General features: G+C 40.8%; 1 protein-coding gene across 3 annotated transcripts in view; it reads left to right on the top strand.

Moving 5' to 3' along the window:
* The window catches only part of ITGB6 (integrin subunit beta 6), a 170,284-nt gene that overhangs the window by 84,644 nt on the left and 65,346 nt on the right, over positions 1-20,294 (top strand). For all 3 annotated transcript variants that reach the window (XM_063595401.1, XM_063595402.1, XM_055108669.3), the window contains 3 exons: positions 8,641-8,806; positions 10,048-10,209; positions 13,511-13,606. In XM_063595401.1, the coding sequence (XP_063451471.1) occupies positions 8,641-8,806; positions 10,048-10,209; positions 13,511-13,606 (424 nt within the window). The remainder of the gene's footprint in view (positions 1-8,640; positions 8,807-10,047; positions 10,210-13,510; positions 13,607-20,294) is intronic.

The raw sequence follows: 20,294 nt of genomic DNA, 5'->3' as shown, positions 1-20,294 counted from the left end.
GATGGGCTTCTCTTCGTGGGTAACCCAACCTTTCTCTCTGGTTGCCCTTAACATTTTTCCTTCATTTCAACCTTGGTGAATCTGATGATTATATGTCTTGGAGTTGCTCTTCTTGGGGAGTATCTTTGTGGTTTTCTCTGTATTTCCTGAATTTGAATGTTGCCCTGCCTTGCTGTGTTGGGGAAGTTCTCCTGGATAATATCCTGAAGAGTGTTCTCCAACTTGGATCCATTCTCCCCGTCACTTTCAGGTACACCAATCAAACATAGGTTTGGTCTTTTCACATAGTCCCATATTTCTTGGAGGCTTTGATTGTTCCTTTTCATTCTTTTTCTCTAATCTTGTCTTCATGCTTTATTTCATTAAGTTGATCTTCAATCTCTGATATCCTTTCTTCCCCTTGATTGATTCAGATATTGATGCTTGTATATGCTTCATGAAGTTCTCGTGCTGTGTTTCTCAGCTCCATCAGGTCATTTATGTTCTTCTCTAGACTGGTTGTTCTGGTTAGCAATTCCTCTAACCTTTTTTCAAGGTTCTTAGCTTCCTTGCATTGGGTTAGAACATGCTCCTTTAGTTTAGAGGAGTTTGTTATTACTCACCTTCTGAAGCCTACTTCTGTCAATTTGTCAAACTCATTCTCTGTCCAGTTTTGATCTCTTGCTGGCAAGGAGTTGTAATCCTTTGGAGGAGAAGAGGCATTCTGGGTTTTGGAATTTTCAGTCTTTTTGCATTAGTTTTTCCTCATCTTCGTGGATTTATCTACCTTTGGTATTTTATGTTGGTAACCTTCGGATGGGGTTTTTTGTGTGGACGTCCTTTTTGTTGATATTGATGCTATTCCTTTCTGTTCATTAGTTTTCCTTCTAACAATCAGGCCCCTCTGCTGCAGGTCTGCTGAAGTTTGCTGGAGGTCCACTCCAGACCCTGTTTGCCTGGGTATCACCAGCGGAGGCTACAGAACAGCAAAGAATGCTGCCTGTTCCTTCCTCTGGAAGCTTTGGCCCAGAGGGGCACCCGCCAGATGTCAATTGGAGCTCTCTTGTATGAGGTGTCTGTTGATCCCTGCTGGGATGTGTCTCCCAGTCAGGAGGCACGGGGGTCAGGGACCCACTTGAGGAGGCAGTCTGTCCCTTAGCACAGCTCAAGCACTGTGCTGGGAGATTCACTGCTCTGTTCAGAGCTGGCAGGCAGGGACGTTTAAGTCTGCTGAAGCTGTGCCCACAGTCGCCCCTTTCCCCAGGTGCTCTGTCCCAGGGAGATGGGAGTTTCATCTAAAAGCCCCTGACTGGGGCTACTGCCTTTCTTTCAAAGATATCCTGCCCAGAGAGGAGGAATCTAGAGAGGCAGTCTGGCTACAGAGGCTTTGCCGAGCTGCGGTGAGCTCTGGCGAATTCGAACTTCCTGGTGGCTTTGTTTACACTGTGAGGGGAAATTGCCTACTCAACCCTCAGTAATGGCAGATGCCCCTCCCCCTACCAAGCTCCAGTGTCCCAGGTCGACTTCAGACTGCTGTGCTGGCAGCGAGAATTTCAAGCCAGTGGATCTTAGCTTGCTGGGCTCCATGAGAGTGGGATCTGCTGAGCTAGACCACTTGGCTCCCTGGCTTCAGCCCCCTTTTCAGGGGAGTGAACGGTTCTGTCTCGCTGGAATTCCAAGCGCCACTGGGGTATGAAAAAAAACTCCGGCAGCTAGCTTGCTGTCTGCCCAAACAGCCACCCAGTTTTGTGCTTGAGATCCAGGGCCCTGGTGATATAGGCACCCGAGGGAATCTCCTGGTCTGGGGGTTGTGAAGACAATGGGAAAAGCGAAGTGTCTGGGCTGGAATGCACCATTCCTCATGGCACAGTCCCTCACAGCTTCCCTTGGCTAGGGGAGGGAGTTCCTGACCACTTGCGCTTCCATGGTGAGGTGACGCCCCACCCTGCTTCGGCTCACCCTTTGTAGGCTGCACCCATTGTCTAACCAGTCCCAGTGAGATGAGCTGGGTATCTCAGTTGGAAATGCAGAAATCACCTGCCTTCTGCGTTGATCTCACTGGGAGCTGCATACTGGAGCTGTTCCTATTTGATCATCTTACCAGCCTTCTCACTACTGCTTTCATATCATCAGTGCAAATGTCAACACAGTGAAGAAGGCAAATGACATCTCTGAATTACTGTGAAAATGGTTTAACGTGAAGGACCTCCTGCAAGGTCTCAGGGACCCTCATGGGTCTGTGCACCACCCTTCAAAAACCACACCAAACCCCCATCACACACAATTTACCTATATAACAAACCCACACAGGTACCTCTAAACATAAAATAAAAGTTAAATACAACTAAAAATAAAAGCCACCCTTTTTCCAGGTGCAGTGGCACATGCCTGTAGTCCCAGAGCTGGAGGATTGCTTAAGCCCAGGAGTTTGAGTCCAGCCTGGGCAACATAGAGAGTGTCCAAGGCTCTATAAAAAGAAAGAAAACCCACCTCTTTAATCTAATCTTTATGTTTTCTGGAGTAGCTCATTTATTTTCAGTGGATGGAGAGACACTAAAAATTTATTTCACCCTGTTAAAAATGCTGAAGTGGTTTACATTTTTGAAAAGAATTTCTTTTGCTGTTGTCTAAGATACAGCAACATTCTGAAGGTTTTTTTGTTTGTTTGTTTTTTGTTTTTTTTTTTTGTTTTTTGAGGTGGAGTTTCACTCTTGATGCCCAGGCTAGAGTGCAATGGCATGATCTTGGCTCATTGCAACCTCCGACTCCCAGGTTCAAGCAATTCTGCTGCCTCAGCCTCCCAAGTAGCTGGGATTACAGGCGTGTGCCACCATGCCCAGCTGATTTTTTTTTTTTTGTATTTTTAGTAGAGACAGGGTTTCATCATGTTGGTCTGGCTGGTCTTGAACTCCTGACCTCAAGTAATCCACCTGTCTCTGCCTCCCAAAGTGCTGGGATTACAGGCGTGAACCACTCTGCCCGGCCAAAAGATTTTTGAAACATCATTTTATGTATACTGTGGTGTTTTTTGTTTTGTTTTAAATTTACACCAATAGTGAGTTCATTGTAGTTTTGCAAAAGAGGAAACTGAGCATGAAATGCTGGAATGGGCCGGGCATGGTAGCTCACACCTGTAATCCCAGCACTTGGGAGGCCGAGGTGGGCAGATCACCTGAGGTCAAGAGTTTGAGACCAGCCTGGCCAACACGGTGAAACCCTGTCTCCACTAAAATACCAAAAAAAAAAAAAAAAATTAGCTGGACGTGGTGGTGCATGCCTGTAATCTCAGCTACTCGGGAGGCTGAGGCAGGAGAATCACTTGAGGCAGAGGTTGCAGTGAGCTGAGATGGCACCACCGCATTCCAGCCTGGGCAACAGAGTGAGAGTCCATCTCAAAAAAAAAAAAAAAAAAGAAAAAGAAAAAAAGAAAAGAAATGCTAGAATGGATTTCCTCTATGTTCACACACATAAACATATATGAGTATATGGTATATAGTTTCTTATTGCAAAGGTACTAAGCCCACGTGAAAATACAGACAAAAGTAAGAAGTGAAAATCATTTCTAACCTCACTCAGGAAAAGACGATATTAATACTTTAGTATACGTGATTATAGTCTTATTTTATAAATATTTATTTAAAATTTTAACAAAAAATTGAAGTAATACTTCTTTATATTGTGTTTTATCATTATTTTGCATTTTAAATGCAAATCTCTTTTTATCTAGGGACTCAAAATCAAGTAATTTGGTGAGAGGTGCCTATTTCTTTTAATTGGTAGGCTAAGAAAGTAACAACAAAATATGAACATTTGTTAGAAAATGAACTCTTGCCTGTAATCCCAGCACTTTTGGAGGCCGAGGCGGGCAGATTGCTTGAGCTCAGGAGTTCGTGACCAGCTTGGGCAACATGGTGAGACTCCATCTCTACAAAAAGTACTAACATTAGCTGGGTATGGTGGTACATACCTGTAGTCCCAGCTACTTGGGAGGCTGAGGTGGGAGAATTGCTTGACCCCGGTGGCGGAGGTTGCAGTGAGCTGAGATTGTGCCACCACAACCGCATTCCAGCCTGGGCTACAGAGGGAGACCCTGTCTCAAAAAAAAAAAAAAAAAAAGAGAGAGAGAGAGAAAGATAGAGAGAAAAGAAAATGAACTCTGATCAAAACATGGGCAATCTGCACTCAAAATTCCCTGGCGTGAGCCATCTCTGACATTCTGTTTTGCTTTAGCTCTCCTATCACTTGAATTTCTTTAGTGAGTTAAATTAAAATTTCATTCCACTTTCCAAAGGCACAGAGTTCTAGTAAAATCTACATAGCAGATAATTCTAACCAACAAAGATGCAAATCTCTCACAAAAAATAGGACTGCTACTTCTGTGGATCTGGAAGATGCTCAAATGTCATTTCGGTATGGTATGAACCAGTAGCCCCAAATAATAGATTAAACAATTTGCAAGAATAGTTAGGTCCCAGGCACAATGGTGTACCTAACATGATTATATACTTTTTATCTCATATAATCGTCATGGCAACTTTGTGAAATAGATATTATGATCATTCCCATTTTATGGAGGAAGACACTGAGGCCAGTGGTGTTGAATAACTTGCCCAAGGATAGATAACTGGCCGGGCACAGTGGTGCACGCCTGTACTCGCAGCACTTTGGGATGCCAAGGTGGGTGCATCACTTGAGGTCAGGAGCTCGAGACCAGCCTGGCCAACATGGTAAAACCCCATCTCTACTAAAAATACAAAACTTAGCTGGGCATGGTGGCGTGAGCCTGTAATCCCAGCTACTTGGGAGGCTGAGGCAGGAGAATGGCTTGAACCTAGAGGCAGAGGTTGCAGTGAGCCGAGATCATGCCACTGCACTCCAGCCTGGGTGACAGAGTGAGACTCCATCTCCAAAAAAATAAGATAGATAACTGTTCGCTCTTTTTATTCTAAATCCAATGTATTTTCTACCACCCACAGCTACTTCAAGTGCTCTAAGGGCAATTAAGAAATATACTGCATTATTGTCATTTAACAAGTTAAATATTTTGAAAAAAATCAGGCTCCTTTCTTATATCACACTTTAAAAATGCATCTTAGATTTGAAGGTGGGAAGAAGTTTGACTGCATCAAAACTTTTAAGATATATATCCAAAAACATCATGAACAAAATTAAAAGACAAACTACAAAGAAAAAAATTTAATATTTTTAGGATGGTTCTTTTTTTTTTTTTTTTGAGACAGAATCTTGCTCTATCGCCCAGGCTGGAGTGCAGTGGCATGATCTGGGCTCACTGCAAGCTCCACCTCCCGGGTTCACGCCATTCTCCTGCCTCAACCTCCTGAGTAGCTGGGACTACAGGCACCCACCACCACCCCGGGCTAATTTTTTTGTATTTTTTTTCAGTAGAGATGGGGTTTCACCATGTTAGCCAGGATGGTCTCTATCTCCTGACCTCATGATCCGCCCACCTCCGCCTCCCAAAGTGCTGGGATTACAGGCGTGAGCCACAGCGCCTGGCCAGGATGGTTCTTAAAATTAAATTAGAATAAGAAATGTAGCAAAGGATATCAGCTAGCAATTAACAAAAGAAGAAATACAAAATGTTAATAAGTAGAAACAAGCACTCAATCTTAGTAATAATAAAATGAAAATTAAAACTAACAAATGCCATTTTTTGCTAATCAACTAGTATAGTTTTTTTTTTTTTAAATGATGCCATGCCGTACACTAATACCACAGATGGCAATGGATACAAACTTTTTTGGAAGAGTTTGGTAATATGAGTCAAAAGATAACCCAGCAATTCACAATCAAAAAATTTATTTTAAGCAAGGATATGGAATAGTTTGTAAATATGTATGTAGAAGGATCACTATATTATTTAATTACAAAAATGTTCAAAATAAATGCTCAGCAATAGAAAGATGATCAAATAAACTATGATTCATCTCACAACAATTACAATTTATGTTTTTGATTCTTTTCTTTACACTTTCATATAAAACCCCAATTTTCTTCAATGAACCTGCCTTATTATTTTAATCAGGAAAAAACATTATTCTAGAGATACCATTAGCCAAATCCATTATCTGTACTTAGGTCTGTTCTAGACTGTGTGAAGTGATTTATGTAAGAAATGACAATCATGTTTATTATGCATTAACTCTGAAAAGCTCATCGTGCTGTATTCTTTGCCTGTTTGATCCCATTCAAGCCTCATGACAATCCTGCTAGGTAGATACAGTCTGTGGTCAGCACTTTAGAGTTTCAATGAAACCTGATGAACAATATTAAAAATAAGAGAATAAGGTTGTCTCCTGAGAGTTAAAGTTAAACATAATAATTAGGAAAGGAAATTTAAAAATTACCTGGAAGCGACAGACTGGCCCGTGGACCCAGTAGACTAGGTGTATTGATGCAGCTGAAAGGACAGAGAGGCCTAGTGGGCTAGGGCAGGACAGAGAAGGGGATGTCACAGAGGCCAGTGTGGGCCACATCCATCCAAGAGCCTCGGCCAACACACTTCCAGAGCTTCCAGTCCCTTTGGTTGCGAGAGCTTTTCAAATTTGTGTTAGCTGAGGAAGTGGACCACAGATGGGGGAGGGGTCAGAAGTGACCAAGAACATCCATTCTGGGGTGGTCGTCTTGGGACATATTGGGCTATGCCATTCAGTGCTGGGTTCCTCCATTTCCCCTAGTTCTGAAGCCTGGGGACACATCCAAACCTCACCTGCTTTCAAGGAAAGTCTACTGATAGGAAGAAAATGATGATACTCACAGGCACAAGCATTCTGGTCCCGGTGAGAGCATCCTTACTCAGTGTGAAAGAGTCCATGATCATTCTGATCTATCTGTACACACAGTCAATTCTCATTATTCATAGTAGTCATGTTCCGCAAACTTGCCCCAAGCAATGAATTATGGAATATTGAATCATTGCTCCCAAGGAAAATATAGGGTTAGGTTCCTGTGAGCCTCTGGCTATCACATTTTCATTAACAAATCACTACACAAACTTATTTTATGTGTGCTTCTGTTTAAAGATGCCACATGTAATAGATCTCATTGAATTATAAACATTGAACTCCAGACAAAGGCACTATAACTCATGCCTGAATGAAACTTGTCTCACACAGCTTATTTTCTCCATGAGACACATCGCAGCCTTCTTGCACTTAGGAACACTAAACAGCATTTCAGCATTATGCCTGGGGGCTATTTTAAACAGTGAAACCATCCATGAAAAGCATAAAAATGAAAGAAAGGTGGTACTATGTAGACCGTGAAAAAGACACTGGCTTAGAGTTGGAGGCCTGAAATAAGAAGGCAGAGCACCACCGTGTTTGATTCCAGTTGGGAATGTGCATATAGGGAGATGCTTTGTTTTGGGTTTTTTTGTTTTGTTGTTTTGTTTTGCCTGTCTACACATGTCCACGAATGACTCAGAAAACACGGCAAGTATTAATTAGGGAGTAACAAATAAATCTTAGCAACTAGGTGAATTCACAAATATAGAATCTGTGAATAATGAAGATCAACTGTATACCTCAGGCAGATGAACTTGATGAACTGAAGCCTAACATTGAAAAATGCACCTTCTCGTGCTGACAAAGTAAGCTACTGGACCTGCAGAGCCAAGGCCCAGGCCCCACATGTGCCCATATTAAGAATCAATCAGTTCATCCCCAGGCAGCACATCATTCCCTCACCAGGCGCTATGCCTTTTTGTCTCTTTGCACTTCTACACCAATGATTCTAAAACTTTAGCATGCATCCAGAAGGCTTAGTACAATACACGCCAGTGAGCCTACCCCCAGCATAGCTAACTCAGCAGGTCTTGGGTAGGGGTTCAGATTTTGCATTTCTAACAATTTGCCAGGTGATGCTCATGATGCTGGGCCAGGGATCTCAGTTGGAGAACCTCTCCTCTATACGATTATCCGCATTTTAAAATCCACAGCTCAGAAGTGTTGAGTAACTTGCCCAAAGTTTCATGCACAGCTAGAAACTTGCTTTCAAAATAAGATGTGGCTGAACTCATGATCAGCCCTTTGTGTTCTACTGTAATATCTTTGGTGCAGATTTCATCGTAACATTGTACTTTAAGTAGTGGTTTTATTTCTAGACTGGCCTATTCAATCACAGTAGAGTTGGACTCTCAAATCAAGAATGCTGCTACAATTGTTGGGCCCTTGGCAGGCAGACCTGGGAGTACAGGAGGAAGCAGAGGAAAAAGAAGACAGATTCCTCTCTTGTCTTGCTACAGGGTGATTCACACTTGATGACAGCCTGAGATATCAGAATACAAAGGAATTGTCGTTGTATTAACTTAGTGGTGAATTTTGGTTGGGAGCCCATAGAAGGTAGTGATTACACACACACACACACTGGAGTCTGATCACCTGATTATCTGTTATCTGAGTTTGTGCCAGTGCAAGACACACAATAAGCTCTAAATAAGTGTCAGCTAATATGGTCAACATAGAAAGGGTTGGGGATGATGTCAACAACCTTAACAGTGAGATTCATCGCTGAGTTGCAGAGTCAGGCCCTTTAGAAAAACTAATCTTCATTTAGGAGAATGTTGCTAAGCTATTAGATCCATTAATTGTGTGTGGCATCATATTTCATCAACAGTATTTTTGCATCTTACTTTTGCAGTAGTATTCCATACTTCTGTTTACCTACATTTGGATTCAAGCATATTTTGCCATTGACAAATGATGCTGAAAGATTCAATGAAATTGTGAAGAATCAGAAAATTTCTGCTAATATTGACACACCCGAAGGTGGATTTGATGCAATTATGCAAGCTGCTGTGTGTAAGGTATGCTGAAGGGAGTGCTGTTTCACTCTGTTAACATAAAATTCATCTCTTATTAATAATTCTACTTCAAAAAGATAAGCTAATTTCCTTTCCTTTGATCTCTAAATTTCTATATTTCATATTTTTCTTAAAATACACAATTTTTACCAAATGTTTAATTAAACCATGTTGAAATGGGGACTGTCCTTTCTGCCTACTATTTGAATAATCTAAGAAAATTGTGTTGGGAAAATTTAGTTGAAACAATAGCTATGCATGATTAATTTTCAAAGATCAAGATCAGATTAGTTTTTGGATTAATCATGATAAAAAAAATCAAGGGTAGAACATTTATTTTAAAAAGTTAAAATGCTCTAAGTCAGTATATGTTCATACATACGACTACATAGCTATTGTTTTGAACCAACAATAAGCTTCGGAAGTTTGCTGTCTCTACAACATCACAGGAACACTGCTCCTCCTTGACTATCTGACAAGTATCCACAAGAATTATTCCCCTGTCTTTAGGCAACAGCCCTTCATGAAAAATATCAGGAAATAAACAGGGCTGAAGCTCCTAGAAGGTGGGAGGGCCAAGGAATTAGAGGAGGAAGGAAAGGGATAAGGTGGGATGGAAGAGCCAGGATGCGTTTTTACCCAATTAGTTCTTGGACTAATATTAATTAAAGGGGAGGGCTTTACTAAACACCAACAACAGACAATTTTAATTAACAGGACCTTCGGGCCATACTTTCATAAGCAATTCTTATCCTTGTATTAGGTTCATAATTTTTGGATGACATCATTGGAAAGAGAAATATGTGCTTAAATGTTGGGTGACATTTTAATGAAACAGGCTTACTCTGAGCCCCTTTAACATTGCATGTTGATGAGTTTGGCTTCAATTTGGATTTGGGACCATCTATGACCTCCTCTGCTCAATTTTTTTGGAGAATTGAAAGCTGGATAGTAAAAATAATTGAACTATGTAAAAGTCAAGATTAACTGCATACCGATTGTAGTGGAGCTATATTTTTCTGAAGCATAAATCATATGAAAATGTTATCCAGGAAAAAGCAAATGTCACAGAATTTCATGTTTTATTAAAAACATTAATATTATCAATTCACAATAGATAAAAAGGCTAAAATAGACTAGCAATATTATTTTTATAACCTAAATGTGTCCAAGCATAATTGACCCACACTCAATAAATGCCTGCCTCCCTCCAATATCACACAAATGTTTCTTTCTCACTGTAGGAAAAAATTGGCTGGCGGAATGACTCCCTCCATCTCCTGGTCTTTGTGAGTGATGCTGATTCTCATTTTGGAATGGACAGCAAACTAGCAGGCATCGTCATTCCTAATGACGGGCTCTGTCACTTGGACAGCAAGAATGAATACTCCATGTCAACTGTCTTGGTGTGTAACCTGCACTCTGTACTGTTTTCAGGGCTATAAGTAGGAGAATGAAGCAACAACTAGTGTAATACATGTGAAATAACATACGCTTGGTGAAAGCAGTGCACATTTTCTAATGTGGGATTAACAAGTTGCCCCAGCTCGATTCTCACCATCCTCAGAGGTTCCCACCGGAGCATAGGTGGACGGTGGGACATGTGGGAAGTTAGATCTGCTATGAATCCCATGATCCCAGAACCTCCCCAACTTCTCAAAAAGCCTGGTGCTGGTAAAGCAATACAGGCAGCTCATTCTGTTCTCAGCCACAGCCTCAGAAAGGAGGGACCCAGACCAGAACAGTAGCCACATAGGATTTGCAGTGAATGATGGTCCTTGAATCAGGCCATGCTTTCATGTTCCATGGGTAACAACTAGTCAGGTATGGCTTGGTTGGTGCTTGTTAACCTTTGGCTTATTTTTTGTCATTTATAAAATGCTAGTGACATTCAAAGAAAACAGCGAACTCTTGTAAAACCAGGAAAAAATTTCAGAGCTCTTTGGACATGCATGATCTCCTCAATAGACCCCTATGTATCCAGCTGCTTTTCCTGAACAGACCATGAGGCTGCTATGCTTGTGCACATGTTATTCCCTCTGCCTGGAATATCCTTACCTCCTAGCCTGCTGAGAAACTCTTCATTATCCTTGAAAAGCCAGTTCAGTCATTACTGCCCCCAGAGAGCCTTCTTTGACCTCTGCCAGGCTCTGAAGCAATTGTCTTTCCCTTCAGTTGCATATGCAGATGTGTTCTTGTGCATCTCTATGTAGAAATATGTTTTCTTACATCTGTCTGTCTTTCTTGCACAATCCTCAGGTCCAGGCCTGGTTTATTATCTCTGTTTCCTGATAGCACAGTGCCTATAACACAGTGGGTGCCAACTAATGTATGAAATAGAGGCCGGGCACGTTGGCTCACGCCTGTAATCCCAGCATTTTGGGAGGCCGAGGCGGTGGATCACGAGGTCAGGAGATGGAGACCATCCTGGCTAACACAGTGAAACCCCGTCTCTACTAAAAAATACAAAAATTTAGCCGGGCGTGGTGGTGGGCGCCTGTAGTCCCAACTACTCGGGAGGCTGAGGCAGGAGAATGGTGTGAACCCAGGAGGCGCAGCTTGCAGTGAGCCAAGATCGCACCACTGCACTCTAGCCTGGGCGACAGAGCGAGACTCCGTCTCCAAAAAAAAAAAAAAAAAAAAAATAGATTTGATTTCTGAAGCAGCAGTCTGAGATTGTCATATTTTCCCCATTTAACACTTGGGGAAATATGGTACAGAGAATTTAAGTGACTTCTTAGAACAATGCTGTGGAGGTGTAGGTGGGGGAGAGAGAAAGAGGGCGGGGGTGCAGGGGGAGAGAAAGAGGGAGACGGGAACCTAGAATTCTAATGTCAATTGGAAAACTATTCTCTAAAAACTCTTAACAGTTCATTACTCACTACTATTCCTTGACCTAAATTTCTAAATTTCGACATGAATATTTTCCCCAAACATTTGATCAGTAGTATTCCCCAAATGTGTATATTCTTTAATCACATACTCTGCCTTTTCATATTACAATATCAGTGAGGATAGCCGCATGTTGTCTTTTAGTCAGTGAGGGGCAAGAAACTGGAAAATTTATCCCCTTTTCATTACCCTTTTCTTGCAACTTTTCAAAAGCACCACAAAAAGCTCCATTTTGAACGAGGCAAGTTCATAAAAGCTAACACTACTTATTGCCTAATATGAACTTCTCAGCTAATAAATGTTCAAGTTGTTCTTTCTGAATAAGTTGCAACAAATCCACAGAAGTCAGAGACCGTATCTATGCCTGCCTGCAACATAGCCCCCGGGTCCTCTGAGCACTTCCTGTGTACTCAAAACTCGGGCCAGATTCCTCAGGCCAAAAAATAATACAAGGTGGTTCCTGGCCTTGAACTTACAGTATGGTTGTGGGAATTAAACCAACAGATCTGATTCAAATAGAAAACCAGCTTCGCTCACCTTCGAAGGACTACGTGGTGTGATCCTGGCTACACACGCACAGCAGCTAAGGAGTGTGGGAACACGTGGAGATAAGGAGGGACTGGCACTGGAGGGATTTAGGCATCAGTGTAAAGGATTTTTACGCAGTTGAAAAGCAGAGGAAATGGATAATATTTGGTATCTCTATTAATAAAAATCCAAATGTGATGGAAATCACATATGACATAGCCATTTGCAGTTGGGTAATTTATTGCAGTGTTTTAGGCAAAACTACACTTTTCTCTCAACTTGAACCTTGTGCCTAAAAAAGGCTTTAGATGAAAATACTCCAGTAGTACTGAGAATATGTTAATATTCCATATGAGTGTACAGGAGGGCTTATTTATCAGTGTTCCTCCCTTTGGCTGACTTCTCCCTTTGACTCCCTTAACATAATTAACATATGTTACTTATGTCATAATTAACATATGTTACTTATGTCATAATTAACATATTCTTAATTGTTAGCAGGCTAGTACCTCACTTGAGTTTCCTCTGTACGTTATTCACATTTAGATTCATATAATGGGCAAATGCCACATAATATTTTCCAAACTTGAAAAGTAAAGTCCATATTCCAATTTAAAAATTAAGCTTCTTTTATTTTTTATAAAGTACACATATCACTTGGGAACAAATATGCCAATGGAACAGAAGTACAATGTAGTTTTCAATTGTCCTGTAAAAATATTGCAGGATTCCATGCAACCAACTTGTGATATTAAAATGGCAGTAAAACCAAACCCAAGGATTAGTACGGGAATGCCATAGTATGTCATACCTCAGCAACCCTCATTCCACCTCATCCAATTCCAATAGGAGTTTCAGAGCTACAAGAGTCACTTCAGTCGTGTATATCATAGTCCAACAGCCCCTCCCTCGACTGAAGAATTCCTAGCCTGCTGGTAAGTGTCACTTAGAAGGAGAAGAAATGTTTGTCCACCCTTGAAAATAGGACACACTGTTAGTCTTTAAATAAATTTCAAATGGTCTTCTTAGAAGTGGCAGAGCATGATACACCACATCAACAGGAACTGACTCTTAGGACTTGACTGGATTTATAAGATTTAGAAAAAGATTATTAAACCAACTAAGTGAATAATGCTAATTGTGTATTTGTTTACTTAGAGTGATAGAGCTATAATGCCTGTGAGCATTGAAATGCCAAACTCAGAAAGATCTCTTTGAAATAAATATTCCTTTCTTTATTTACATTATTTTATTGAGATGATGCAAAATTATATATGTTAATTTTAGGAATATCCAACAATTGGACAACTCATTGATAAACTGGTACAAAACAACGTGTTATTGATCTTCGCTGTAACTCAAGAACAAGTTCATTTATATGAGGTAAGCAAAAATAACTTGGGAAATTCCTTCAAGGAGATTATGTGACATGAAACTTTAACATTAACTCTGTGAGTTTAACACATGGGAAGGCCATTAGATAATCATTAACACATACCAAATGTACTGGGCGCTTGGCTAAGTGGACTCATTTACTGCTTGCAATTTAAATTGTAAACACCTAGGTGCAGTAGGGCATGGGGAGCTAATAAGGTGGGATGAGAAAGACTGAGTTAAGGAAATGAAACAGATATGCTGGAGGAGAGTATCAACAAATGTAGGACCGCCTACCTAAAAGAAAATTTATTATCTGTCCCCTTGAATTATTTCATCTAATGAGGGAGTTAACAGAGAACAGAGAAAATCTTAAGAGTGGGAGCAGAATTGACTTCATCTTCTTTGGCATTTGCAAATTAGATACTTAGAAAAGACACACACAGAGACACAAGCTATTGAGAATTGGAAAGTTAAAGGAAAAAACTTGTTATATGGGGCCAAAAAACAATTTATCCCTTAAACCAGCTGGATTTGCAGCTCAAGTGTTTGAATGGAAGCACCAATTGCAAAAAGGGAATGGTTTCATTAGATGAAGTGCTGTCCCCAAACCACTGTGCAAACTGCAAAAAATACGATATATGCACATACAAAAGATTTCTGTGGTTTTTTTCCCAGCCTAGGAAAAATAATATGTCAAAATGCCCTGAATTGATTTACTCCTAATCTGCAGTTTTACAGAGAAGTAAGGAGTCTTTAGCAGGGGCCCTAAAAATAATGCAGAGAAATTAAATAGTCTGTGCCTTCTATGCAGAAGTGTCAAATGCTCCTAAATACAGAGTTTGATCTCTCATTCCTTTTGAAAGGACCTCTTAACTTGCTTGGTGACTTCACAGGGCTTCTGAAACTCTGAGATTATGTCACAGAAGGCTTTGATTAAATGCCAATCACTACTAAGGACGGTACAGCCCCATGAACTTGCATCAGGTTCTGTAGAAAGGATCCAGCAGGAGATGCTATCTTGCATTTCGAATGAGAGGAGGGTATTGTACTCCCAGGCCAGATTGCCTTCTGCTGCAAACCAAGGAAGTTCCTTGCAATCAAGCTCCATACTTGAAACCTGTGTTCTATGCAGAGACCATGTGGGTTCACCTGACATGGGCATTTTCTTCAGGCTTTTTAGTATGTGATATTTGTTTCCAGTGGTTTTAAGTAGTAGAGTTGCAGTTGAGACTTTTTTTTAAATACCCCCAAATACAATAGTGAGTCTATTCTGCCTTTGATCCTTAAGGCTAGTGTGAGAGGACCCTGGGGGTCACAACACCTTCTCCACAGCAAGGCTCCAGTTTAGAAGTGGGAGGAGGAGTTGCACACAACTTTTCTTCAAAGGGGAGTCTGGGGAATGCGATTGATGATCGTGAACATAGACTACCATAACTCACTTTGGTAATAGTCTTTAAGACTCACAACTCATTTATACGTCTCCCCGAAACCGCTATTAAAAAGACAGAGGCAGATGAAAAATAACTACATGGCAAAACAGAGTCTGTCGGATTTAAGCTAGTTGCATCCATGATTCCCCCGTTGCAAGGGAAATGATCATTTCTGAGGAAAATGCCAGATTAGAGTCTGCCTCTAATGTAACAGCAGGACATCGATTTTGCCTGTCTTCTAATCTTATTATGAGGCGAATTTATGTTCTGTCATGATCTGTGGTCTTTACCATCCAGCCTTCACTAAATTCAAAGGGACATTTTCAGGGGGTCATACGACAGTCCAGGTCAGCCACCCACTCTATGACTCTGACCGTTTCATTGTTTTATTTTTATTTTGATGGGCTCATCATTCCATCTGCATTAGTGGGGGCAGGCAGCAGCCTGGCCTAAAGATAATAACAGCAACAATGCACATCCTTGAAGCCTTCACACAGCATGAAAATGCTGATCTTCCGTTTTATTGATTATGAAAACTGAAAACGGTCCACTAATGGCTTGTGTTGCCTTTCAATTCACATCTTTTAGAAGGAGCCCTGTATGTGCAGGAGTCCTGTGCAATTTGATGTTTGGATAACTGCGATATAAGGAACGTAGCTACCAAAGAATCACTGAAAAATAAAACAAGTGATAGATAAATAAAGCAATTAAGTGGTTAGATTTCATGAAAATTCCAGAAGAAAAATTATTTGCCCGAGTTACACGTTAAGCATAGTTACTTGCCTGCACAGGCCACACAGGTTTAGGTTCAACGAAGGCCCTGTCTGCAGCAAATAAAATTTATGTTGCCCACTCATGGAATGCAGGAAAGATGACTGTTTTTTTTAGTAATTGTGGTAGAATGCTTTGGACCGCCCAGGTGTGTAGTGTGCCTGTACATTGTTGTAACAGAGATGAACAGTGAAAAGGATAAAGTAAGCAGTTTTGCTTCAGTTCAGTATGGCTGTAGTGTGCACCCCAGACTCCAGCCAACAGAATATTTTTGAACAAACTTATTATTATGAATAGTTTCCTGTTTGTCCAATTATAGGGTTCGAAAGATAATGATGATAATAGACTGAGCAGTGGGTAGTATATTACATTCTAGTGCTAACTACCATTTTGAATCAGGATTCAATTACCCAAGTTAAAAAAAAGTTTTTATATTTCCTCTGTAGTTTTAAAATGTTTACTGTTAATTTACATTAACATAGTATCAGGCCACTAAACCTCAACTGTCTTATCTGAATAGCTTCTCTTTCCTAGTAAGCTATTGAGATAAAAAGCAATTAAATCAACATTCTTTATGACATTGTCGAATCATATTATTAATCACTGTGGGCTATTTCCAAGGCTTTAAAATATCCTATAGCTATTCAGAATATCTACATCTGGCTTGAAAAGATGACTTTAGTGAAGTTAATAGCAATAATTATTATATGACCTGGTATTTGTGATGTAATGCTGAAACACAGCAATTGGAAAGTAAACAAGAAGTATACTGGTACTTCCAGTTTACTCACTAACTTCTATGACCACTGATTAATATCTCTTGGCTGTTAGCACAAAGCAATGTTTCTAAAACATGAGAGAAGGGGAGTACAAGCAGGCTTTTATGCAGCCAAAGGGACCTTTCCTCTGGAGACAAAAAACCCTCAATCATTAACTCTTTGAGGAGAATAACAGGTCTTTCTCATCTGTTTAGGCCAATTCTCGAAGCACAGTAGATTCTCAGTAGATATTTGTCAAATGATTTAAAAATTGCAATAACTGCACTTCATCTTTTCTAAAATTGGGTGAAAAGAAAGACTTGGAGTTTTGCGTGACAAGCACTTGTTAAGACTGAGGAAGCCCACAGACACAGAGCAAGTGGGGGCACCTGACCATTGCCAGAACCTTCTGCAGCCCTGGCTGTCCCTTCTTCCATCCCTCCCACATTGGATGCAGATGAACACTCTGCCATCAGTCTCAGGACCAACATGTTGGAGAAGCTCCACAGCGTTCTAGCAGGCCATAAAAGGAACACCCTGAGCAAGTACCCACCTGATGGCCATTAGATCTATAAACAAACATAAACAGCAGCCGCATATGCTATAAGCCTGATGTCCTTGTGTGGCTTGTGGAAATTATCCACCATATGTAAGTTTCCATTTTTCAGGAATCAATAACCCAGCTGTTATTTTACCTCTTCTTTCTTCTACTTGGTTCTTTTGAGCTTTTCATTGCAGCGAGGGAGGAAAAGAGGCAGAGAAAATAGAGAGAGAAAATAAAAATTGGACCCCTTTGCTATTTGTTAGCCTGTTCTATTATTGTTTTGTTTTATAATGTTCCTGCTGGAAAAGATCAAAACAATTTTGCTCCAGTGGAAATCTCTTTATCTCTCGGGCCTCAGTTTTTAGGCAATAAAAAAGACTGGGCGGGAAGATTTCAGCCTCAACAGTCAATGACCTTGATTCTGGAGGAGGGAAATTACCATGAATTCCAATGACCTCCACACAAATAACAAAGTTTAGTAAGCTGTAATGTAGCTAATTTTAGGGCATAGTCTAGATATTCTTTATCCTATCAATCTCATTCTGTAGTGGAGTATTCCAAACTTGTGATTTCAGTAAAAATAAAATCATCTAGGAGTAAAACGACAACTTCTGGATTATGAGACATCTCCATGGAGGTAATAAATTGCTCTTTATTTAAGTGTAATGGAAAGTATTTTCATTTCTCCTTAATTGATAGTATCTGGGAACAAAGACTGAGGAGGGCCAGCTGCCTACACTTTCCTCATTAATGAAAACATCCCTTAGAGAGGGAGGATTTGGAAATAAACCTTATGTCCTCAGATTATCAGTCAGAGTTGTTGGGAGTATTTTCCAATCCTAACCATGAAAAATCATCAGTTACCCCTTAGATCACACATAGTACTTTTCTTCTAAAGAACTCAAAGCCTCATAATTGAGAAAGTAGACACAAGAAAGAAAAAGGTACAGGTTTAAAGCAGGACCTTAATGAGATGCCTGATTAGGCCAATACTTGTAGAAATATAAAATGGGATTTTTTTTCTTGAGAGAGTCTCACTCTGTCACCCAGGCTGGAGTGCAGTGGCATGATCTCAGCTCACTGCACCCTCCGCCTCCCAGGTTCAAGTGATTCTTGTGCCTCAGCCTCCCGAGTAGCTAGGATTACAGATGTGCGCCACCATGCCCAGCTAATTTTTGTATTTTTAGTAGAGACGGGGTTTCGCCATGTTAGTTAGCCAAACTGATCTCAAACTCCTGGCCTCATGTGAACTGCCCACCTTGGCCTCCCAAAGTGCTGGGATTACAGGTGTGAGCCACTGTGCCCAGCCTAAAATGGGATTTCAGTAATGCGAGATCTAAATGCTTTGAGATTTACAGATTTACAACACACAGGATATCTAGCATATCATTGAAACTAAGACACTATAGACTGCATAGTCATTCATTCCTTCATTTCTCAAACATATCATGAGTACCTCCTGTGAACTAGGCCAAAGTTTGTGACTATAGAGGAGAATAAGACGTAGTGCCTGCCTTAAGAAGTCTCAGAGAGCATCAGCAGACTTGTAAACTAATATTTTGCCTATAAAAACAGAATGAGGGCATTTTAGAGTTGTGTTCTGGAAAGAGACTCCAGCTGAGGGGTCAGAGTTTTCATGTCTGTCAATGTTTTTACTCTTTTCTATTCACTATCTTTCTTATAAGGAGCAGCAAATTAATCGGCAATCATAAAACTGCTTTTGATGATAACAATATCATGGTGTTGGACCAAGCCCTTCACTTTATAGGGGTGAGGGCTGGCGATGATATGCAACTATGACTATGATAATAATAGTGTAATAGGGAACGTTTGTCAAGAGCTTATTAGGTGGCACCCTGGAGGTTCAGGATTTTGCACTCATTTTATAATTTAAACTCCTTCTTATGCAAATTGCATGTAAGAGCCAAGATTTGAACCCAGATAATCTGAATCTACAGTCTCAGTCACTGAGATAACTCACAATTGAATCACTGAGATAACTCACAATTGAACCTGCTGTAGTGAAAAAGCAGACCACTAGACCACCAGACACAGATTTTAAAATAAAGTAATCACCTTTTTTTTTTTTTTTTTTGAGACAGAGTCTCCCTCTGTTGCCCAGGCTAAAGTGCAATGGCACAATCTCAGCTCACTGCAACCTCCGCCTCCTGGATTCAAGAGATTCTCCAGCCTCAGCCTCCTGAGTAGCTGGGATTACAGGCGTGTGCCACCACACCCAGCTAATTTGCATGTTTTTAGTAGAGACGGGGTTTCACCATGTTGGCCAGACTGGTCTTGAACTCCTGATCTCAAATGATCCACCCAACTCAACCTCCCAAAATGCTGGAATTACAGGTGTGAGGCACTGCTCCTGGTCAAGCAACCAGCTTTAAAAAGCACAGAATTCAAGGGTAGAGCAGAGCTGCCTGACAGCTAAACCAATAGATGAATTCCCTGTAAATTGCACAGTGCTTTAAGATCAGGAAATACTTCATCTAGGGTTCTTCCCTATGGCTGTTAATTTGGATGAACAGAGCAATTTAAAGATGCATAGACTTGAAAAAAGACAGACACTTGGATTCTGCCCCGTGGGTTGTTTAAGCTCTGGGTGGTAAGAACAGGCCACACAGCTAGGGAACACTATGCATTGGGTCAGCACATCTAAAACAGCTACTATCTATGGTAATCACAATCTATGGTTCCAATCAAAGTGAGAAATTGGGAGCACATGGTCTGACCAAGACTATAGGTTTATGATGAGCATATAGTTCAAGCATATGGAAAAATAGCATAATATAATAAACACCCGGCCGGGTGCAGTGGCTCACGCCTGTAATCCCAGCACTTTGGGGGCCGAGGTGGGTGGATCACCTGAGGTCAGGAGTTCAAGAGCAGCCTGGCCAACATGGCGAAACCCTGTCTCTACTAAAAATACAAAAAATTAGCATCTTGTGGTGGCACACACCTGTAATCCCAGCTACTCGGGAGGCTGAGGCGGGAGAATCGCTTGAACCTGGGAGGCGGAGGTTGCAGTGAGCCGAGATCGCACCATTGCACTCTAGCCTGAGTGACAAGAGTGAAACTCCATCTCAAAAAATAATAATAATAAATAAACACCCACATACTTATTGCCAGTTTGCTCACATTTTAACATTTCGCTACCATATTTGCTTTGGATTTTTTAAACAAAT

Source organism: Pan paniscus, chromosome 13 (genome assembly GCF_029289425.2).
Source record: "Pan paniscus chromosome 13, NHGRI_mPanPan1-v2.0_pri, whole genome shotgun sequence".
NCBI classification, from domain to species: Eukaryota; Metazoa; Chordata; class Mammalia; order Primates; family Hominidae; genus Pan; species Pan paniscus.
The sequence above is the reverse complement of the archived record's forward strand: the minus strand, read 5'-3'. Positions and strand labels throughout refer to the sequence as shown.